This window comes from Dunckerocampus dactyliophorus, chromosome 1, assembly GCF_027744805.1.
Source record: "Dunckerocampus dactyliophorus isolate RoL2022-P2 chromosome 1, RoL_Ddac_1.1, whole genome shotgun sequence".
Taxonomy (NCBI): Eukaryota; Metazoa; Chordata; class Actinopteri; order Syngnathiformes; family Syngnathidae; genus Dunckerocampus; species Dunckerocampus dactyliophorus.
In genome coordinates this window covers 44,162,108-44,185,227 of record NC_072819.1, presented here as the reverse complement: position 1 = coordinate 44,185,227, position 23,120 = coordinate 44,162,108, and the positions used below count along the sequence as shown (strand labels likewise).

At 42.3% G+C, this 23,120-nt stretch overlaps 2 protein-coding genes across 4 annotated transcripts; both read right to left on the bottom strand.

Moving 5' to 3' along the window:
* Window positions 1-54: 54 nt before the first annotated feature.
* Window positions 55-13,450, bottom strand: ap4b1 (adaptor related protein complex 4 subunit beta 1). Of its 3 annotated transcripts, none has more exons than XM_054789111.1 (14): window positions 13,367-13,450; window positions 13,019-13,250; window positions 12,434-12,658; window positions 12,219-12,349; window positions 11,900-12,047; window positions 11,447-11,732; window positions 9,991-10,089; window positions 9,721-9,832; window positions 7,867-7,950; window positions 7,663-7,766; window positions 6,895-7,102; window positions 6,454-6,759; window positions 1,762-1,878; window positions 57-918 (listed from the first exon to the last, which is right to left on the bottom strand). In XM_054789111.1, the coding sequence occupies exons 2-14, from the start codon at window positions 13,162-13,164 to the stop codon at window positions 416-418; spliced, it is 2,469 nt and encodes an 822-aa protein (XP_054645086.1). In that variant the 5' UTR covers window positions 13,165-13,250; window positions 13,367-13,450; the 3' UTR covers window positions 57-415. The 3 variants fall into 3 exon arrangements, with proteins under 3 accessions (XP_054645106.1, XP_054645086.1, XP_054645096.1); XM_054789121.1 differs by having other exon boundaries at window positions 13,019-13,147; window positions 13,367-13,427; XM_054789131.1 differs by lacking the exon at window positions 1,762-1,878 and having other exon boundaries at window positions 55-918; window positions 13,019-13,422.
* A 3,593-nt stretch (window positions 13,451-17,043) lies between these two features.
* On the bottom strand, window positions 17,044-22,664 carry sephs3 (selenophosphate synthetase 3). The gene is made up of 8 exons (XM_054779342.1): window positions 22,282-22,664; window positions 21,735-21,838; window positions 19,728-19,835; window positions 19,496-19,650; window positions 18,708-18,798; window positions 18,509-18,608; window positions 18,162-18,374; window positions 17,044-17,982 (listed from the first exon to the last, which is right to left on the bottom strand). Exons 1-8 carry the CDS (start codon window positions 22,556-22,558, stop codon window positions 17,744-17,746), a joined length of 1,287 nt encoding a protein of 428 aa, XP_054635317.1. The 5' UTR covers window positions 22,559-22,664; the 3' UTR covers window positions 17,044-17,743.
* Window positions 22,665-23,120: the final 456 nt, after the last annotated feature.

Sequence of the window (23,120 nt, the reverse complement as noted above, 5' to 3'; positions counted from 1 at the left end):
CAAACTGAAGGTGTTGATCATTAAAATCACCTGCTTTAGCGACTGGCTGGAAAGTAAACCTGCAGTGTCTCGGCCCTCCATGGCACGAGTTTCACACCCCTTATCTAAATTGTTGCACATTTTAACGCATAAAAAAAAGTTCAGTTTTATAGTTGTGGTTGGGTAAGAGCTAATCCTGCTGAGGTGGCTACACCATAAATTGATCACAGAGAACACGTAATGTACATAACACATTTTCCACAGAAGGCACTTTTCAAATTCCCTGGACTTTTGAAACCTCCCCCCCCTCCCACTGCGTTTCCACCCAAATTACCTAGATAAAACAATTCCCCCTTGAGTCCAGGTAGCCACCAGGATCTTTTTTTCTGGAACTTCTGTGGGGAAGTCGGTGCTGAAAAATGCTAATGATGTACATTTATTCTGTCTCAGAGGACAGCGTGTGCAGTATCGTTGTGAGTATGGACAGAAACCCCCCCAGAGCGTCATCATCTCTTGGTTGCTGCTTTAAAGTCACTTTTATTTCCTTCATGTGTCTGTCTTCCCTTTCCAACTCGATGTTGTTCCTCTGTGCAAATGCTTCTTCCTCTTCACGACTGACCCGTGCCTCCGCTCTTCCCTCTACCGCTACTTCATTTGCATTCTCTATATCTCCAGTGCCTTCATGTGCACCTCCCTCCTCATTTGTCTCTCCAGTATAAAGCAGCTCTGCCAGGATGAGCGTGCTGCGGGGACTGGCTGCAGCGTGCGTGTACAGGTAGACCCTCCAGGGGAGCACGTGTGGCGGCGTGAAGGCCAGCGTCTGGATGTTGAGCAGCTGCATTGCCGCCTGAAAGTTTTGTGGCAAAAAGTGAGTCACATCTGGACATTGGATGTGTTCTGTCTTGCACACATAATCCTCCTCCTCAGCATGCTCAGCACCTAACAGCAAAAAAAGGATCAAAACCCTTAAAAACCAGGTTCTATGGAAATTATAACATTGTGGAAAAAGTGAGATTGTGTTCTGAGCATAAACATGTGCAAGAAATAATCCGACTGGCCAAAACATCATGTGTACCTGTTCTCGCTAATGAGATCTAATACTAAGGCTGAGTCAAAAATATGTACTTACAAAGACAGAAGTGTGAATTCAATATACTGAGGATTACTGGTAGCAAAAAGAATAAACGGTGAGATGTGTACAATTGCAATGCTCTGATGTACAGCATCACTAAGCATTCCCATGCACAACATCTTAGGTAATTACAATTACTCTTCATAAAACATGTTTTATTATGGATGCAGTTTGCAGAGAGGTCTTTACATTACACAAAAGAAACACCTCTCCATTGTCCCATCACCTACATACACATACCTCACTGCACTCGCTTCATATTGGGTTTCATTTATTATTTATTTTCCTAAGGTCTCATGTGTTACTAAATGTGATTTTGGTTTAAATTGTTAATGTGCTGTGGGTAACAAAAACAATGTGCATTTTGTGAAATGCGGAAGTCCAGATAAAACACCAGGAACAATGTTACCTCTTTCAGTAGATAAGATACAGTATTCTAGCCAGACCTTTTCATCAGTGAACCCTTGCAAAGAACGGTTTGTTCAACCATGAAACAGATGGAGCTCCTTTCATTAAAGATTGACAGAGGATTGAGGTGCCATAAAACAAAAGGTTGGCTCATCCGAAACTCAATCCCACTGGCTCATGATTAACTCAGGTTATGAGATTTCACCATGGTGTTAAGAGTTATTACACAGCTCTGGCGTTACCTTGCAGCCACAAACGCTCAAAGTCCTCCGGGCTGAGAGTCGGGAACAAACTAAGAGGGACAACTGCACTGGTCGCCAAGGCGTCTGTAGGTGCTTCTGTACACTCACCACCACTGTCTGGAGGACACATGCATTCAGAGAAGAGGAGGGGCTAGATGGAGACACGTCAGATGTCATTCCTAACTGAATATTTGAAGTCAAACAATTGGTTCTACGATGCTGGTTGGCCTTTTGTTTGAATTTGGATAGAATTTTTTTAATTTGAATGAGAAGTTTCCATTGTACAATATATACTGGATATGGAGCCACTGAATGCAACATATACTATATGTGGTAGGCAATGACATTTCAAAACCAATTACAGGTGGTCGTCGGTTTACGTTTCACAGTTACAAATGCGCTCCCATAAATTAATTAAAACCATAATTTTGGTACGGAAACACGAGACTTGTTCGGGAACTAGTTACGGCACATTCCAGCGGAAGAATACGCATGGTGCGCGGCACCAAGAATGTAATGTATGCCTACTCAGCCATACGGCAAAAGAAACTAACATTGCGTTTTAGTTAACTTGTTCCGCTTCATTACGTCTCCCAAGCGGCAGTGCACCAATAAAAAGGAAAACCATCACCATGGAAGTGAAAATGAACATCCTAAAGCTCCGCCCACCAATATTGGCCGCTCTTTTGGTCTTGTCGGTCGCAACCATCAATAAGGACAAATATTATTTGAACACTAATGAATGGTAGAGGGGTCAAATCTGGGAACTGTTTCATTTAATTCTTGTATTTAATCTTTTTATTACTGTATTTTGGGTTCTTCATGCATTTTGTGTACAGTGTGACTTCAGTCTAGGAACGGAAATCATTCGCAACGCGAGGACCACCTATACATATTAATTAGTATGTCTGTGTATATTCTCAGCCATCCAGGTCATGGTAATCTGCAAGGATTGAATCAAGGCAACTGGAAGCTTCCTTTTTGAAGACATTTCACCATTCGTCTTCTTCAGTTCAAAAATGTAGCTGTGGAGTTTCCCTAATTATGTCTCAGGTGGTTGTGTCTCCTGGGTTTGGTCACAGTGTGGTTGTTGTTGGTATTGTGGCCCGCCGTGAGCGGTGAACGACCATAATAATAAACAATAGGACGCTTGCTTGCCAGGGGCCAAAACAACTCGTCCTACAAGCAGAATGAGACAATCTTTTGGGGGATCACTGTCCTCACACTTCTTGTCCACACGGGAACGTTCTTGGGAATTTATTTTTGGTCACAACCACACTGTGTTAGTATCCAGACAATAGTTGTATCCAGACAGGAACAGACAACTGAGGGAAAACGATGTAATACAAAAGGGACACCTACATGTGGCGTCGTTACTAGGTACGCGGACGGAACCGCATGACACACCAAACCATAGAAGAAGAAAGAAAACGTGCATAAGTCCGTCGTCTTCCACATTCCAAGGCTCGTATAGACTTACGACGAAGTGGAATTACATGTGCATCATTTTATACAGAGAGAATGTTGACTGCGGTGAGTCATGACACTTGAAATATTCAAATATTATGTTGGCTTGTCGTCAAAGCCCACTTCTGGTCACGTGATGGCGACCAGGCAGTGGCGTCATTTAAATCGTAGTGAGTTTGCTAGTCCATACGGAAACGGTGAGCCGGCGTTTTCAGATTGTCACACTGTGGAAGCATTTTTTTTTTTTTTAATACCGTTTTATGGGTGACCTGAAACGAAAAATACTTTACCATTAAACATTTCCGTGTGGATAGCCCCTCAGGAATGTTGCTTCTTTTTGAGATGCAAATGCAAACTGCAAACTGCTGACTGCTTGGAGAAACTGCTCTCTTATGTTGTGCCATGCATTTGTATCAGAGTTGCTTGGTCTCGCCAATGTAGGGCATTGGACTACTTATTACACTGCACCGCATAAACAACATTGCTGACTTTGCTTCTTGGGATTTTGTCCTTCGGGTGAACCAGCTTTTGTCTGAGGGTACTGGTGAGTTTGAAGTGCATCGGTGGTATGTTATGTTTGGAGAAAATCCTTTCTCTGACAAACCACAGCCACATACGAGACCACCACATTTGATGACCACAATGACCTCTACATTGAGAACAAACATCCTTACACAAATGCACGGCACAACATATGAAAGCACTTTCTTCGGGCCCAGAGCATCTCAGAAAGAAGGGTCATTCCGTTGAGGACAATGATGTCCAAATTTTGGATAGGGACGACCGCTGGTTTGAAAGAGGTGTGAAAGAAACTATTTACGTCAAACTAGGAAGGCCTAGGAGTTTTGAGCTATCACCTATCATCTGCTATTAACAATGTCCTACATGGTAGGTTCCCAAAGTGGGGAACGTGTAGATTGCCGTAGGGGGTACGTGAATAAAAATGTTAAATGGCATGACTACATTAGCACCGAACACTGAGATTTACGTAATGCATGCAAAGGATTCACTGCGGTAAAACAGTGCAGAAGAAAGGTGACAGCATGAAGTTGTTCACTGCTCTGTGTGCGTTAGATGAACAAATAAGTAAGTTTGATGACGACATCATGCATTGAAAATGTTTAATCTTGAATATTTTTCAACATCATTTATATTGTGTGCCAAATGGTCTTATGTGGTACTGTGACTAATTAGTGTGTTTTCTGAGCTCTATGTCATTTGTTTGTTGACTGGATGCACTGACTTTGTTAGAAAGCCGGCAATTTTGCACGTGTTATTAAATGGTCCTTGAACACACCATGTGTGATAAAGATTGAGACTTACAGTATGCGTATGACTTTCTCCGACGCTGCACAGACAGACATGTATTTTCAATTCTTCCTTTCACCTCGTCCTTGTTCACAAATGTTAATGCTGTGCGTAAATGCACGGAGGGGAGGTTTAAAAATGTTAGCTCTGTGCTGCTGTGCATTTTGGCTTGGTGAATAATCTCATGCTATATGTGCTCATATGTCAATTTGCCTCAGTAATAACCCTCGTATTTAAATAATTTTTCCTAATTGATTTCTGTACATTATGTGCCTGTTTTCTTAATTATTTATAATTATTACTTTTACGTGTAAAGTTGCCTTGTACTGATTATTTCCATGTTGTTGCAGAACAAAGCACAGCAAAAGAGCATAAAGGTCACAGTTCACATTTTACCACAGCTCGTCACCACTTAAATACTCAATGCACATAAAAATACAAATAAATTCATCAAACAAGACAAAACTGCCAGGAGATATCTTACCCCGCAAAAACCCTTTAAGTTTTAAATTAGTAGCTTATGTGTGCAGTTGAAAAATACAGTAAGACACATGATTTTTTTTATATATAATGTCATAATATATATTGAATAATATATCAAAAATGTTTCATTGTGTGGTTGTGGTTGTGTTTTTTAAGTGTGCAGGAGGAGGGGGTACATGACTTCCAGTCAGATGTCTGAAGGGGAACACCACTGTGAAAAGTTTGGGAACCACCGTCCTACATCTTTCCCCCAAAGATTTTCTCATTCAACAGGAAGAGTGGCCACTAATGAGTTGTTTTGAACAACCTATTGTTATGCAGGACGGTTGTTTACTATCCACGCCGGGCCACAATAACAACAAGAACCAGTGACCAGCCCTTGGGGACACACCCACCAGAGACAAATTTTAGAAGTGAAGAAGACTTTTAGGCGAAAGCTGAAATATCTTCAACCAACAAAACTCCAGAAGGCTTGATTCAACCTTTGCAGATGTAAGTTTGTGACAACTGTCTTTAAATAACAAAATCAATCAGTCAAGAAAGAAATGAAGAAGTCTTTATCAAAGCGCTTATCAGAGCCTTTATATTTAGCTCAGAAAAAACTCTTTCGATTAGACCTGCATTGGCAAAGATAAATATAAATTGTACTTCATTTCCGAAGCAGATCTCCACTCAAACAGCATGGTAATGCGTCAACAAGTCATAAAGTCTGAATTTAGTCATAAAACTAAGAAGAGTTGAAACAGATATTCTCTGACCCTTTGGTGAGCTACTCAAAATCAGGTAAATATCTACAGGTACAAGCTTACCCCTGCTTTAGAAGCATGTGTGTCTTTCCGTCATCCTCAGTCAAGCTTGATAGAACCACTGTAAGGGGAACTTAACTTCACTTTTGACATGTGGTCACACACGAGGACATAAATAGACTAAATAAATTTAAGCCGTATGCTCATTTCTGTTGAAACAGAAACCTTTGCCTGTCGAGAAAGATTGTTGTTCATATTCATTTTTCCCTCCTTATACAGGTTTTTAGCAGGCAAAGTCATATTAGTTCAGTATAGCACAAATGCAAAGACTAATGTACGGTTACTTTAAAATTATATCAAAGCGGCCGTTTTGGCAGTTCTTGTGTGTCCTGGCGTAGGCCTCCCGTCAGTGCTGTGTTTGTAAACGTATACTCAAATTGAGACCTCACTCTTGTAATATTAACATTACTGCAATTCCATATGATCCACATTTTTTCCAATTTCTCCCCTGTAAACAGTATCACTTTGGACGAGTTCAAAGTGAGGCCAACCAATCAGTCGAGTTGCCCCCTGGTGGCTGGTTACAATACAGGCCATACTAATTATTGAATATTGAGTGAAGAGCTTCGAATTATAATTATTTTGGACTGAAAGCCACTAGAATATATTTTTTATGCTTTAAACTCACCTGTCGGAACACTTTCAACTTGACGTGAATTCAGAGTTTCTGAGAGGTCAGAGGTGGGGTCAGACGTGTGTTCACGGTTCTCGCTGTTGACTGATTCTGTCTCTGCGGTGTTCTGCCAGAGAGGCTTCAGTGTGTTGAAACTGTGAGCCCACTGGCTTACAGGCTCTGCAGGACGACCGATAAGAACCCCAAGAGAAGGGTCTGACCTCCGACCCTGGAGAACCTTGCGTGTCTCATCAACCCCACATTGTAGAAGGCGGTAGTACAGAAGCGCCTGATCACGTACACACATGTCTGTCTCCTCATCTGTATAAAAAAGAGATTATAATATATTATTTTTAAATATATACTTCTGTATAATAATCTGAATAAGATGGTATTTTCATTTCAGTTTGAAACTGAGATTTCGGTCTTCCTTCCTTTCTGTTGCAAACAACACACCTATACAGTAGTGCAGCAGTCTTCCAAGCATGTCCTGGGTCTCAGCAGGACGGCATAAAAACAACCTCAAAGAGGCAGTCAGTAACTCCATCTTGACTCTCGGAGAGGTCTCACACCTCACGCCGTCAATGAACACCTCCAATGTGTAGGGGGCGCTGGAGACTCTATCGCCATATGCTCCCAGGAACCAGAGCAAGGCCTGCTTGCCCTGATAGAGGAAAGAGCATAACAAAAATATTTAGGTGACCATCCTGTACATGGACTTGGTAAGCTGGGCTCGGAACTCCTTTTAGGGAAGAGCACCTAGTCATTGGTACAGACATGTGGATGACACATGGGTTGAAATCAAAAGTTAAGAACCAAACACACATACACACACACAAGAATGCAGCCCTGTGGGTTTCCCACAGGGCTGCATTCTAACTGCAGGCCTCACTCCACTGTATCTGTAAGGACTGTCGTTTTGCACCACTTTTCTTGATTGGGGCGTGTTAGGATCTTGCACCATCCCCTCAGACTAGAGCCGTCCTATCTAGCCTATGAGCATGAACTAATGAAGCCAGCTTGGATGAGAGGTAAAATGTCTCAACAGCCAGTTGTGATCGATTCACTGCCCTGAGAATCAGCTCATGAAGAAACTGACTGACATGTTCCTTTGGTTCTTCTATTATCACAAACAAACAACACAAGGACGGGTAATGCCAACAATACCATGCATGTAACAATCATGATGAGCAGTATGTGGGTGGGCAGCAGTGTCAGACTCACTTGGCTGTCCTGTAGTATCTCCTCACACCCCTCCAGAGCAGAACATACAGTTTCACTACACTGAGGACACACCCAGACAAGATCACGCATTGTCTGCACCACGGCTGCACAGTGGGGTAGGGGACCACAGATGGAGATAGTAAGTTGCATAATGTAACAGATCTGATAGAAATCCTAACAAAGCGATGAGGAAATAAATATTACCAGACGTGATGTGCTCCTGTTTGAGCCCAAGCAGGCCAGTAAGGATTTTTAGACATCTGTCGCTATAGCTCCTCCCAATACGACCTGCAAGTTACCACAAATGTTACAAACGTGGGTCGCAGCATCCTGCAATTGTTTATAACGTTGTATATTTCTATGTATTACATGATGTTTAACACACCTTATTTGCTTTCAATCTCGCTTTAATAATAATCAGGTCAAAATTAAACTATAAAGCCAGGAGACTGACATTGAATCGATGATAAATAAAATGTTATCATCAAAAATTTTTTTTTTTTTTTTAAATGTTCATGGTTGAATACAGCCTATTATTAGTCATAACATGCATATTTAAGTGAATGTTATGGTTTTTTTTGCCTAAATTTAGCATTAGAAAATTTTAGCATAAAAATGGCTAAATGAACTAAAATGCAAATACTGTATAAGAAGGCATTCAAAAGATGCATCCAAAGACATTGACGTAGCATGCTACACTAGCCACTAGGTGTCAGTAATGTTACTGCAATGTTCGGGATACACAACCACACAACAGGTTTTCATTGCAGGTTTGAATTATTTTACAACAGGCTCAACAGTCCCTAATAAAAATCCCTAATAAAAACACTAGCTACTGTTGCGACCGTAACCCATGGTTAAAATGAAACTCAACTCTGAACCTCTGGTGTCACTTCCTGTCCGCCGCTCATTCTGCTTCCTCAGGGAACACATTTATAGCAACACACGCGAGCGTGAGTCTTATTTATGTCTTAAATGGCTTACTTTTGTCTGATTATGTCTACTATATTGGGTAACACAAGTGCAAAGATGACTATAGGGGTGTTAGTTCATGTCTGGAAGGCTTTAATAATGTTAAAAAACGAATTTAGAAGGTCATAAATAGGTTCTCTATGCTCAAACTACAAACATATTTCCTTTATAAATAAGGAATCCTACTTCACTTATCGGGTCGGGAACCAATTAACCGGGATAAACGAGGGATTACAGTACAGCAGGGGGAGGGAACCCATGGCTCGGGAGCCAGATGTGGCTCTTTTGATGACTGCGTGTGGCTCTCAAACATTCCTTAACAAAAAATTTTGTATAGTTTATTTTTTGGTGACATTTTAATGTAAAACATTACAGAAATCACAGTGTTAGAAATAACGTTCAAAATATAAAACTTTTTTATACATTTTAATCCATTTCCTACCGTAATGCGTGTGGCCGGAGCCAATCCCAGCTGTACTTAAGGTATTTTCCGGGTCAGACGCCAAAACTTGATTATTATTGGATAATACGGTACCCTACCCAGGTCGTTGAGAGGTCAAGAAGTAAACACGCTTCCTTTGGTCAAACAGTCAGCTAGCTAATTGTGCAGAGCAAACCCTTTTGAAGAAGAAGATGGCGAAAACAAAGATATGGAGCGCGGTGCAAAACCATGCAACACCAGAAGTCGCATTAATGGTAAGAAGTATTTTATTCACCATCGGTTAGCTTCAGTAACGTTATTAAAAAGAATAAATTCAGACATATTATATTCTAAAAGTGTTGGTTTTGCTTAAAAATGTACACAATGAATTGTGTTCAATGTTAAAAATTATGATACGGCTCTCACAGAAATATATGTGTGGCTTTCATGGCTCTCTTAGCCAAATAGGTTCCCGACCCCTGCTGTACAGTCACTACATACGTAAGATTACAAACATGTGTATGTGATCCAAAAAAAAATACTTTTGTTCTACGCACAGATGGGATACAGTGCTTTATTATGGGTTAAGATGGCCTAATATTTGTCAAGCAACAAAGACAGGTGTGTAAACAAACCATGTACTGCCATACACACTGAGTCTTTACCAATTGCTGATATTGCAGCCTGAGCAGTGTCAGTGTTGACATCAGTGCAGTATTCCTTCAGCTCATCTAGTATCATTGCTACATTCTCATCATTTACCAGCTCTACCAGCACCTGCAAACACAACAGTACTCATATTACTATTATTAAAAGTCTGCGTCGATCCTGTTGATACTTGCATACATGAAATAGTATCCTAAGCAGCGAAGCGGCCTGTCTGTTTTTCGAAGATAAAGTAGAAGCATCAACATTTGTAGACAGATATGCCTCACCTGCATCTTCCTCTGCTTGATAAAGGCTGGCTCAGCATAGCCACAGAAGAAACGTTTGTAGTGTGCCCCCATCAGGCCAGGGACCGACCGCAGCAGCAACTGCATGGGGAACATAAGATACTGTACATAAAAGATGTGACAATACAGTAGGTGGTTGTAAGAAAATACAATCTAAGTTAAAAAAAAAATACTATTTTGATTTCCAATCACATGACCCAACATTATCTTTGAGTACAGAAGTATTTAGTATTTTTTTTTCCTTCAATGCTCATACAAATACTGAGTATTACAGAGATATTCTCTCATTTTGTCATACAATAGTAGACGTATTAAAGGTTCGTTATGTCATGGAGGGCAGCTGCTGAGAGGCCTCTAATTTCGGAACGTACTGCAATCATTATATCCCACCCGCTTCCTGATTTGAGTACGTGTGCCCGACGTAACACGGGCACACGCACTACATTGTTGTCAGCGAATGATAGTGATTTGGCTAATTTTAGCTACTAATATTAGCTATCATTGAATGTATAGCCTATCCAGGGTTCTATGGATTTGACACTTCAAAATTCCACTTTTTACTGACTCAGTAAGAGCTGCAACAATTAATCGATAAATCGCTGATTAATCAATTATCCAATTAATCAACAACTATTTTTGCATTTGATTAATTGTTTTTTTAAATTTAAAAATGAAAATATCCTCTGAGTGCCCTGCGATTGGCTGGCGACCAGTCCAGGGTGTACCTCGCCTGTCACCCGAAGTCAGCTGGGATAGGCTCCAGCATGCCCCCGCGACCCTAATGAGGAAGAAGCAGTATAGAAAATGGATGGATGGATGGAAATATCCTCTGATTTCAGCCTCGCAAATGTGAATATTTTTAAAATTTTCTTTTAGTTATTCATAATTTTATCTTTTAGGAAACAGAACAGTGGCAACAGTCTTGGAAACATGAATATCTTTCCATATTTGTGTTGCCATTTTCCATACTTTTCCTGACCTGGAACTTTCTCAAATCAAATTCCATACTTTTCATACTTGTGTAGGAACCCTGCCTATCATAACAACCGTCACGAATGCCAGCTGGGGCAGCTGTACAAGAGTATGTTAATAAACCTCACTCCCTGACACCTAAGAGCTGCGCTGGACAGCGAGTTGACAGCTTGGGCTTTTAGCTTAATGGATCATTCTGCTGACTCTGGTTCAAGCTCGTGCTAATTATACACAGTCATGCCACTGTCATTTTAATGCCACTAATATTTTAACCATCACCACCCTTATTAAGGGCTTTGAACAAACTAACTTTCATGTGCCACCTTCATATTTATTATTATCTACCTTCGTATTACCAATATTCTGGAGTAGTTATTAATGTTAGGGTATCTAGCAGTTAGGGAATTTTTAAAAGTAACCTATCCATCTCAGTGCATGTTTATATTTCCCCAAAACACACACTCACCTGGATGTGGCAGAGCACAGTGAACCTCATCTCTCTGGACGCACTCCCACAGGCGGCCAGTAAGGGACCCCGTACTCGTTCCAGGGCTGCCAAGCTGACTGCCGGCAAGGCAGAGCAGAGGCTGAGGAAGAGGCTCAGCGTGGCAGCCATGATTGGAGGGTGAGGGCTGACTAAGGAGGCATCCAGCAGGGAGAGGATGTCAAAAAGCTCATCATCAGAATGAGGTTGGTAGCGCTGGAGGATCTTCAGCACCTCACTCTGACCCCACACGTCACATTCCTTCAGCCTATGTTGACAAACACAAAGAGGTTGTTAACACTTGACAATTAAGACTTGTGTCTTAACTGTGAAATAAACAAATGCAGAGGCAGAAGATTATGTTCACTGACTAAGCGAAACTCTCAGTGTTTTACAGCATTCGTCTGACTCAGTTGATGTGAAGTCTTGGCCAACCTGTTGAGGAGGTGATGAGCAATGGGTTTATTGATGGTAACCCCTCCTTCCTGCTTAAGGATCTCCTCCAGAGCGCGAAGGCAGTTAACCATCACGACCGGATCTGGGTCCCTCAGAAGGCTGTATAGCTCATTCACCACTGTAACATCTGCCAGAAATATAATCACATTTAAAAAAAAATAAAGCATCCACTGGTGGATCTGGACAAGCACAAATTATATTCATGCCTGGACAAATATACTGTACTTTATTTGGGTGGCTGTTGTATTACAGTTACTTGACAGAGATAGATAGAAGAGATGACATCTAAGCCACTCACCGATCTCAGAATTCGGTTGGAGATTGTGCAGTTTGGCCCAGCCAAGCACAGCGACGCGCCGCACACAAGCAGCTCTGTCCCTCAGTCCTGCTGTCAGAGGCTGCTCCACATACTCCACCAAACTGGGTAACCTGGAACAAGGATGCATAGTCAAATCCAAAAGCTAAAAGGTTTAGATGATCATCACACCAACAACTAAAGTGCGGGCGAGTTACCTCAGGTTGGTCATGTTCCTCAACGCCAGGCTGCGCACCATGGGGTTTGGATCCTGGCAGTCTTTCCTCAGTGTGTTGATGACCAGCAGAGACAACTCTGGGTTTAAAGCAGCATAGGAGCACAAGAAGACATAGACCAGCTTCTTCTGGACAATGTCTACTGTTGCACACGCTTTGACCATCTCGCTGAACAGGCTTGATACATCTACGCCTTGCGACATCAGCCTGAGACATGGGAGGAAAAGGGTGGGAGTGTTTTGAAGATTAGAGGGGGAAAGGGGTGACAAATTTAACACTCAGTTGACTTATTAATATGATTGTATCAGGATTTGGGCCAGCTTAACGTAAATCTGGAGGGGCTGCATTGGAATTAGTCTTGTGGCCTTGACGCTAGTCAACATTTTGGGCAATTTATGGAACATTTGATTGGTGTGGACTGTAGATGAAATTGAGTACTGTGTTTTGTCTGTGTGTGTGTGTGTGTGAACAGGATTTTCTGAGAATTCCAGAAGAGACAGGTCACACGAGATTTGATCATTAACACAAACAAATGACGTGTAAATTAAGTATGTTTAGCCCGCCTACCTGATAACTTTGAGGATGATGTTCCTGTAACGAAGATGATCAGACTGGACGTGAGGGTTGGACAGAGCTCTCCTCAGGTCCCTCACCATGTCTTCATTGCCGAGATATGGCATGGTGGTCACAGAAATCCTACCGAATACGGTCATAAATATTGTTGTCAAGCTTTAAAGTTCATATTTCAGGCGCACGGTCACATTCACATGGTTGGATATGGACGTGGATTGGTCGCAGGCTGCAAAAATAAAAAAATATTTTTTTTAAATCGAGTGTCATATTGAATCTAAAACCAATCCGCTAAAAAGCTACATTTGACACGTAAATGTATACAAGTATTTAACTGTCTCTCACCGGTATTTATCTACTCCTTGGATGACAAGTATATTTACTTTCCCACACACACTTCCGTGTCTCTTCTTCTGTATTCTTTTTGTGCGTATGCTGCCCCTGGTGGTTGGAGCTAACAAATTATGTTTTCCCCCTTCCTGAAGGTTTTTTTTTTTTTTGCATAGTTGTCAGACTTAAATGTTTCAGATCAAACAAATTGAAATACTAGTCAATGACAACACAAGTGATTGCCCCCTAAACCTATTGGTTGGGCCACCCTTAGCAGTGTGGCGATACGAGGGTTATGGGATAGATTTGAACAAAATGAGACCGACAACTCCACCTTGGGAATTACACTCAAGGAAATTATTATCCAATAGAATTAAAAGCCATGCTAGGTTCGTTGCACCAATGAGGCAGAGGAGGTGTTTTTAAACATACGGAGATATTCTATTACAATATATTCAAAAGAAATACATGAAAAGTTACCACATGGAAGGGATTAAAATATTTATCTAATTAGAATAAAATTCACACTGACATCAACTCCACATTAAAAGCAAGAAGTGATAGAATCAAAAGAAAAGACATACATACACTGAATCAGATTTAATAACTACAACGAAAACAATAAACAATGACTAAATTAACTAAACAGCACGACCTTGCGCACGCACACCCGCACACACACAACCGTTCCGGGGTAAACTTGGCCATCAAAGGCCAAAACAGTTAAAAAGAGTGAAGACCGGCCAACGTGGTAAGTATTAAAAGCACAAACCTTGGCAACAAAAAGGGCAAGTGTCCGAAAGGCAAGCAACGGTGATGCACCAGTCGCCTGACGGGGGGTAGCATTACTGTATAAGAATGCAAAACCTGGGGCAAGCAGGAGCTCCAGTCTCGCTTTTGAGAGGCAGACTGTGCGGGGATAGAGCATCACATCTGTGGACCCAATATCAATTATTATAATATACACTGCTCAAAAAAATTAAAGGAATACTTCGAAAACACATCAGATCTAAACTGGGGGAAACATGATCTTGAATATCTTTCCTGATAATAAGTGGGTGATGTATTAGTAACAAAATGATGCCACATAATTTGATAGAAATTAAAATGATCACCCTATAGAGGGGGGAAATCAAAGACACCCCAAAAATGAAAGTGAAAAAATGATGCAGCACACTGGTCCATTTTGCTAAAATGTCATTGTAGCAACTCAAAAGGATTCTCAGTAGTTTGTGTGGCCCCCACGTGCTTGTACGCATGCCTGACAACGTCGGGGCATGCTCCTAATGAGACTACGGATGGTGTCCTGGGGGATCTCCTCCCAGATGTGGACCAGGGCATCATTGCCGTACCTGGCCTATGGAGGAGATTCCAGGAGACAGGTAGTTACTCCAGGAGAGCTGGACAGGGCCGTAGAAGGCCCTTCAACCCTCAGCAGGATGGGTATCTGCTCCTTTGTGCAAGGAGGAACAGGATGAGCACTGCCAGAGCCCTAGAAAATGACCTCCAGCAGGCCACTGGTGTGAATGTTTCTGACCAAACAATCAGAAAAAGGCTCCATGAGGGTGGCCTGAGGGCCCGACGTCCTGTAGTGGGCCCTGTGCTCACTGCCCAGCACCGTAGAGCTCGATTGGCATTTGCCGTAGACCACCAGAATTGGCAACTACACCACTGGTGCCCTGTGCTCTTCCCTGATGAGAGCAAGTTCAACCTGAGCACATGCGACAGACATGAAAGGATCTGGAGATGCTGTGGAGAACGTTATGCTGCCTGCAACATCATTCAGCATGACCGGTTTGGTGGTGGGTCAGTGATGGTCTGGGGAGGCATATCCCTGGAAGGACGCACAGACCTCTACAGGTTAGATAATGGCACCCTGACTGCTATTAGGGATCGGGATGAAATCCTTGGGCCCATTGTCAGAACCTACGATGGTGCAGTGGGACCTGGGTTCCTCCTGGTCCACGACAATGCCCGACCTCATGTGGCTAGTGTATGCAGGTAGTTCCTGGAGAATGAAGGAATTGATACCATTGACTGGCCCCCACGTTCACCTGACCTAAACCCAATAGAACACCTCTGGGACATTATGTTTAGGTCCATCTGGCGCCTCCAGGTTGCTCCTCAGACTGTCCAGGAGCTCATTGATGCCCTGGTCCAGATCTGGGAGGAGATCCCCCAGGACACCATCCGTAGTCTCATTTGGAGCATGCCCCGACGTTGTCAGGCATGCGTACAAGCACGTGGGGGCCACACAGACTACTGAGAATCATTTTGAGTTGCTACAATGACATTTTAGCCAAATGGACCAGTGTGCTGCATCATTTTTTTACTTTCATTTTTGGGGTGTCTTTGATTTCCCCCCTCTATAGGGTGATCATTTTCATTTCTATCAAATGATGTGGCATCATTTTGTTACTAATAGATCACCCACTTATTATCAGGAAAGATATTCAAGATCATTTTTCCCCCAGTTTAGATCTGATGTGTTTTCGAAGTGTTCCTTTAATTTTTTTGAGCAGTATATTATAAAATGATCCAATGATCCAGATGGCCGTACATTCTCCTTCCTTCGCCTTTTTAGTAGACATAATTCATGGTTCCATTTTTCACAGAAAGTCTCCCAGGTCCTGGATCAGCAAAACAGCCACAGACCATCACACTACCACCACATTTTACTGTTGGTATGTTTTTCCTGAAATCTGGCGTTACTTTTTTACACCAGATGTAAAGGGACACACACTTTCCAAAATGTTCAACTTTTGTCTCATCAGACCAGAGTATTTTATCAAAGGCCTTGGGGATCATTAAGATGTTTTCTGGCAAAATTGAGAGGAGCTTTAATGTTAATTTTGTTCAGCAGTGGTTTTCGTCTTGGAACTCTGCCATGCAGGCCATTTTTGCAGTGTTTTAAAATTTTTATTTCATGAACACTTGCGTTAAATGACGCCTGCAATTTTTTTTATGTTGTGGGGTCTTTTGTGACCTCTTGGATGAGTAGCTCTTGGGGTAATTTTAGTTGGCCGGCCTCTCCTGGGAAGGCTTACCGTTTCATGTTTTCACCACTTGTGGACATGGGCTCTCACTGTGGTTCGCTGAGTCCCAAAGCTTTAGAATTGGCTTTATAAGCTTTTCCAGACTGATAATTCTCACCTGTTATGTTTTAACAGGGAGGGCAATCAGTTTTTCCACACACTTTTGGATTTTTTTTCTCCATTAGTAAGTTTAATTGAAAAACTGCATTTTGTGCTCAGCTGCGTTGTCATTGGCTAATATTTAAATTTGTGTGATGACCTACAACATTTAGGTGTGACAAACATGCAGAAAAATAAGAGATCAGGAAGTGGTCAAACACTTTTTCACACCACTGTTACACCACACTAACAAAGCAGGTCACATTTTTAAAGTTTCCTTTGCAGTTCAGTTTAAATTTTTTCCATCATGCTCAAGTTTTCCCCTCCAGTGACATACGTATTTAAAATATGTATTAGGTCATGATTTAGCAAATGAAGTAGTAATATTGACACAGCGGTAATCTGGAAGTAATTGAAAGTTCTCCTCTGCACAAAGTGATGTTTTTTTGGGTAGCATGTATCGTATGAAGATCTAATGAAACCTTCCCCTGTCAGTAACATACGTGAATTCCCAGAAGCCTCAAAGACACAACAAACAACGCACACAAACTTGATTTTTTTTTTTTTTTTTATTGAGTGTGACGAGCAGGAAATCTACTAACCGCTTTAGCCCTCCAGCAAGCCAAGTCCACATGCCTCCAAAAAAAACATCAACTCCACCTGTCCCCGTTGGCAGGGGTTTATAGCGTGGAGCTTCATAAACAGGAAGCTGTAAGTGACTTGGTGCTGGATGACCAATCAGCTGATACAGGTCATCTGGAACCAGTGGGTTTGTCCAGAGGAAGCTGCTCAACCTTCCTCAGGATTGAACTGAGCCAGATGCAACCACAGATGAACTATTGGATTTCCATGGTATAAATTCAATCACACATCAACATCTCCTTTCCAAATACAGACAACAAAACGGGGCAGGCACCATCACCTAAAAAGATTCATACACACACACACACACACACACACATTCAATTTGTATCGGAATTAGGGATGAATGATTTGGAATGTTTCTCTTCACAGTAGTACACAATCTGCTTTTTTGCTTATTAGATGATTTGTTTAAGAATTAAATGGCAAGCAGTACAGCTTCAACTCTGACAAGGTGAATCTCATTAGAAGGCCTTTGTTTAGATAAATTAAAAAGGCCCAACCCCAACAACAATGGAAAAGAAACGACAACATCGTCATCGTCAGTCGTCGTCGTCGTCGTCGTCAAACCCCCCCCCCCCCAAAGTAACACACACACACACGATGAAACACAAGTCTATGACAAATTGGGGAGAGGCACAGGGCTTGCTGAGCTGTTCTCCCGATTGGTTACTTGGCTTCCTCGTGGTGGAACCTCGATGATGCGTGGCTTGTCGATGATGCGAGCACGGCGGTCTCCTTTCTCTACAATTCCAATGATCCAGGCACCCTGACCTACCGGCCCCGAGCCCTGGCTCTTCATCTCAGAACAAAACTTGGCGGCCTGCTCTCTGGGCAGACAAACCAAAAGTCCACCTGGAAAGACAGCAAGAAGATGTCATGATGACACATTTTTCCCCAACAAGGGTTTATTGTGGAAACAGTTTTCAATGACAAAAATGAAACATTAAGCAAACATTTAAAACGGGTTAATATCTTTGGCGGTTTTGTGTGTGTGTGTGTGTGTGTGTGTGTGTGTGTGTAAATTGTCCCACCTGATGTCTCCGATGATGTGCCCTGAACAAGATTGAATATGTTTCCGCATGCTTTACTGACGGCAGTCATCTTGGCGATAATTGGTAAGTTGTGAATAACAAAGGCCACCTCGTTGCGTTGTTGTGCTGCCAGGTTGTTGGCATGCCCCAACAGACCAAAGCCTGTCACGTCAGTTGCTGCGTGGGCTTGGAACTTGTGCATGAGTCCTGCCGCTGGGGGTGGGGGCATAAGCATGATTACCAGAAACTCTTCTGGAAAAGCTGGTATTCAGTTTCACAACAGTTCAACATAAACAAAAGCCCACAAATGTGAAGGATGCACCAATAACAAAAGCTGTGTTGCATACCTGTTCGGTTTAGTGTCGCCATGGAGAACATAGCTTCCTGATAGGCCTCTTTAACTTCCTGTTTGGTGATGACAAGCTTGATCTTGTTCCAACGATCAGGCTGTTTCGCCAAAATGATCCAAAGAGAAGGGAGGAGCAAAATCAGTGATAGTCAAGGGTTTCAAATCACACTCATGTGCACGCAAGGACAGCCACTGACCTGTTCAAGCCACTGGTGAGCATTGACAGCCACCTGTGTCCCCAGAGGTTTAGTTAGGACCAAGACATCTCCTGGGACAGCACCATCCGGCCTGGAGGGGGAGTGGGGGAGACAAAAAAAAAAAAAAAAAGTGATCGAGAGTTAAAGTGCTCATACAACTTAAAATTAGCTCCTCAGCCTCTCTGGGAAAGTCTATTCCAGGGTGCCGGAGAGAAGGGTACGACTGTTCCGGCTACAGGAGATGCAATGCGGTTTTCGTCCTGGTCGCAGAACACTGGACCAACTCTACACCCTTGCAAGGGTACTTGGGAGTTTGCTCTACCGGTCTACATGTGCTTTGTGGACTCGGAAAAGGCATTTGACCGTGTCCTTCGTGGGGTGCTCCGAGAGTGCGGGATTGGTGGCACGCGACTACATGCCCTTCGGTCCTTGTACAACCGGAGCAGGAGTCTGGTTCACATTGCCAGCAGAAATTCAAGCCTGTTTCCGGTGAACATTGGACTCCGCCAAGGCTGCCCTTTGTCACAGATTCTGTTTCCGATTTTCATGGACAGAATTTCTAGATGCAGCCAAGGCGTTGAGGGAGTCCAGTTCGGTGGCCTTAGTATCTCGTCTCGGCTATTTGCAGACAATGTGGTACTGACTGCTTAAACGGGCTGTCACATTCAGCATTTACTGGGGCGGTTTGTATCTGAGTGTGAAGCTTGGCCTCCATATCCGAGGCCATGGTTCTCAGTTCTCAATTATAATGCCTACTTTTGACAGAGTAACCCTTGGCAGCGACTTACATGATGAACTCGCTGGGCTGGCAGACGACTGAGGCCACTCCCCCTATGATGATCCATGGATTGATCACTGTCTGGCCACCTGTAACTGAAGTCCCTCCCTCCTCGGCAGCATCACGAAAACCTCGAATCATTAGTGGCATTACACGCTCTCGATCCTGTGACATGTGATCATAAGAATCCCGCTTAGATCAGCTCAAACAACATTTACAGACAAACAAATGATAAATATTACCTTATCATTCATCTTCTGGCTGACACTGAGCAGCATCAACATGTTGTCACACTCAGTGATGCCCATGGCATAGAGATCACTGAGGACATTAGCACATGCTATCTTGCCCTGGGAGAAGACATGAAAAAACATGAAATCTTCTTGTAAGCATTCAATTCAGACATCCTCAAAGGTGTCCGTTTTCTGGTCAACTGTATCTTTTATAACTCTCCCACACTTATTAAAAATAAATAAATAAATGTAAACTAGAATGTATTTACTGTCAACAGGTACAACAAAATTGAAGGTGGTCTAAAAAAAGTATGGCACACAATAATAACTTGCAGAGTAAATAACAAGAGACATTAGGGGTGTCACAAGACACTCAGTTCATGAGCCGAGGGCATAAAAGGATTGCGTCTACAACAGTGGTTCCCAAACTTTACACAGTCCCCCTTCACACATTTGACCTGAAGCCATGTACCCCCTACTCCTGGACACTTGAAATAAGATAATTGGTTAATTAATTAGTAATTGGTTAATAAAAAAGTAATTCCAGGTCAAAAATGTGTATTTTTACATGGTCACATTTCGACAAGTTTCACATGAACACTGATAAAGAGATAGTAATTATCCTACGTATCTTTTATTACAGTTTGATGTTGGCATCCTTCCATTTGAATGGGGAGCTTCACTTCTTATGGCCGCTCAATAAACAACTTCTGATCAATCCATGTCAATTTGAGACGTACTGATTTAAGCCCCGCCCATTTCCAATTACATCACACTCACTTCCGGTTTATGCCCCGCCCATTCTGAGTATAGATATGGACAATTTAGATGGGTGAACAGATACAGATACAGAGTGGTGTACTCGCTCATCTCTACCTAACATGCATGTTTTTGGAATGTGGGAGGAAACATGCATGCATGGGTAGAACATGCAAACTCCACACACAGATGCCCAACGGTGATTCGAAGTCAGATCTTCCAGATCTCCCGACTGTGTGGCCAACGTACTAACCACTACCGCGATTTTTGAAAACATGAATTAATGAATGATCGCCGTTTCGTGGTTGACTACCGCCTATTATTAATCCAAATTAATATTTAAGCAAATTGTACATATTTTGGCCGAAGTAAGATTTTTCAAGCATAAAAATGGTTAAATGCACTAAAATACAAATACAGCTTAAGCCATTAAGACCACAACGGGTGAATGTAGTATTCTACGTGTCACTAGGTGTCAGTAATTGTTCGATGAGACCACCACTTCAGTGAGCACCAGACTGGAACCGACTTTTATTGCAGGTTTACATTATCTCACAATAAGAATAATATTACAATAATAATCATAATAATAGTCAACACGAGTTACTGTTGCATCCATAGCCCACAAGCAAAAACTCAACTATGAACTTCCGATGTCACTTCGTCTGCCATCGACTGTCTTAAATGGCTTATTTTGTCTGATTATACCTACTACACTAAGTAACATGACAATATGTGTGTTATTTCATGTCAAGATGGCTCCAATAATGTTAAAAAAAAAAACTATTTAGAAGCTCATAAACAGGTTTTCTATGCCAAACTACAAAAATATTCCATTTACAAAAAAGGAATCCTACTTTGCAGAAAGTCGCTTATCACAGCTGAGTCTGGAACCAACTGGCTGCGATAAACGAGAGACTACTGTGGTTCACACTAAAACTACGGCATGTGTTCCACATACACAAAATTGACAGATAGCGCCATGCATCTGATGTAATCAGTGGGCATTTGATTTAATTACATGGTGCAGGTGTACCTAATAAGGTTTCTCATAAAAATATGTCTATTACTTCCTGTATAGTCTTGCCAAAATAAATGATTCTGTGTTGGAATAGTCTAATCTTCAAAGATTGCATTCAAATAAGAATGGCGAGCTGCAGGTGTTCTCAAGGAACTTCAAGGTGAGAGGGTTTGTTATTTTCTCGCAAATCCAGCTGTCTGAAGGATCACTTGAAGGGAGACCTAGCTGTTCCTCACCATCATGTATGGATCCTCCACCAGGGGGTAGAAGAAGTCTGTTGTCTGGACTAAAGAGAGCCCTCCGTGTCTCAAAGGGATCACACAGCAGTCCATTCCCACTCCTGGAAACACACAAGGTTCATTTCTGTTCATTACAGGCCTTTTGCAGCATTGTGATATAATGTTAAAATATATGTGATCAGGTCATGTTTTCATAAAATGTCGTGCCAGGTGCATTTCCACGTTACGTTCCAAGTTACTCATTGGAGAAAAACACATGACGCAGATAAAACCCTTTGCCTTCAACGCCTCAAAATATGCTGATTCATGCTACATTGTGATTTGTTTTAGGCGTTCCAAAGTCGTTTTTTTTCCTGCTGAAGTTATTGTGTTAGCGCTTGGGTATATAATCAAGGGTTATCAGCAAATGCATATTCATCCACAATAGTTGAGATTATTTGTGACAGCAGCTGTCATACGAACACACGTTAGCTAGTCCGTTTAGCAATCCTTGCTAACAACGCCATGCATCAGCTAGCTTTCCTAGAAAACACATTTTCCCTACCAAGCCGAGGGCCGGGCAACTGTTGCGCGAACTCAGGTGCATGGTCTCCGTCCTTCCCTGGCCCGTCGGTTCGGTCTGGCTCAAGTCCCGCCAGGAGTTTGAGCAGAGCCTCCTGCGGGACTTTGCAGCCTCATCCTTTCATCTCCGAGTAGGCTGTGAGACGAAAGCCGCGCTCCAGGCCATGTTCCTCGGGGTTGAAAGGCTTGTACCCAGGGGGGAAACACCCCTCGGGTGCCATCGCTTCTGTTTGGGAAGGTGGAGAAGTTGAGTCCGACATGCCTGCCAGAGGGGCCTTCAAGAGCACAACGTGGGAGACAACACCACACTGGCTAATAAAAGGCTTGAGATTGAATGGAGTCGTGAGCCCGAGCTGAGATAATAGGAAACGCTACACTTTAGACCCTGCCAAAATAAAATATCCGTGGCCTGAATGTAAGCGGTTTTACTGTTTTGTGTTTCAAAAGAATAAGTATGTTTTCCCATAACTGTTATAAAAAATATTTTAGTGATATATAGAAATATACATAGGCGTACATAGGCGTAGTCTTTAAAATGTTTTACATTACCTTTATTTTGAAGGTAATGTGTGTAATTTCCTATCTCTGGCTCTGAAACCACCATTACATTCGTCTCGCAGCAACTACTTTGTGTTGCCAGGTCCCCATATTATAAGCGAAATGTGGCTTTTTTTGTAACGTCGCTTGCGAAACCCCCTAGTAACTTGTAAGTGGGGATTGTTTTTTGTAAAGTCTCGAGCAAATTCCCAAGTTCCCTATTATTTTGGCATTGCTTTCAGAGAGCTACTCGCTTGGTTGTCTCGTCCTACCTGGCAACATTGA

What these genes read in the sequence shown, in the direction of transcription:
- ap4b1 (XM_054789111.1), bottom strand. Translation starts at nt 13,164, where the DNA reads ATGACCGTATTCGGTAGGATTTCTGTGACCACCATGCCATATCTCGGC. An exon ending in AGGAACATGACCAACCTGAG is followed by an intron (nt 12,350 to 12,433) that starts GTAACTCGCCCG and finishes TCCTTGTTCCAG; the next exon opens with GTTACCCAGTTTGGTGGAGT. An exon ending in AGTTGAAAGTGTTCCGACAG is followed by an intron (nt 1,879 to 6,453) that starts GTGAGTTTAAAG and finishes TGTGTCCTCCAG; the next exon opens with ACAGTGGTGGTGAGTGTACA.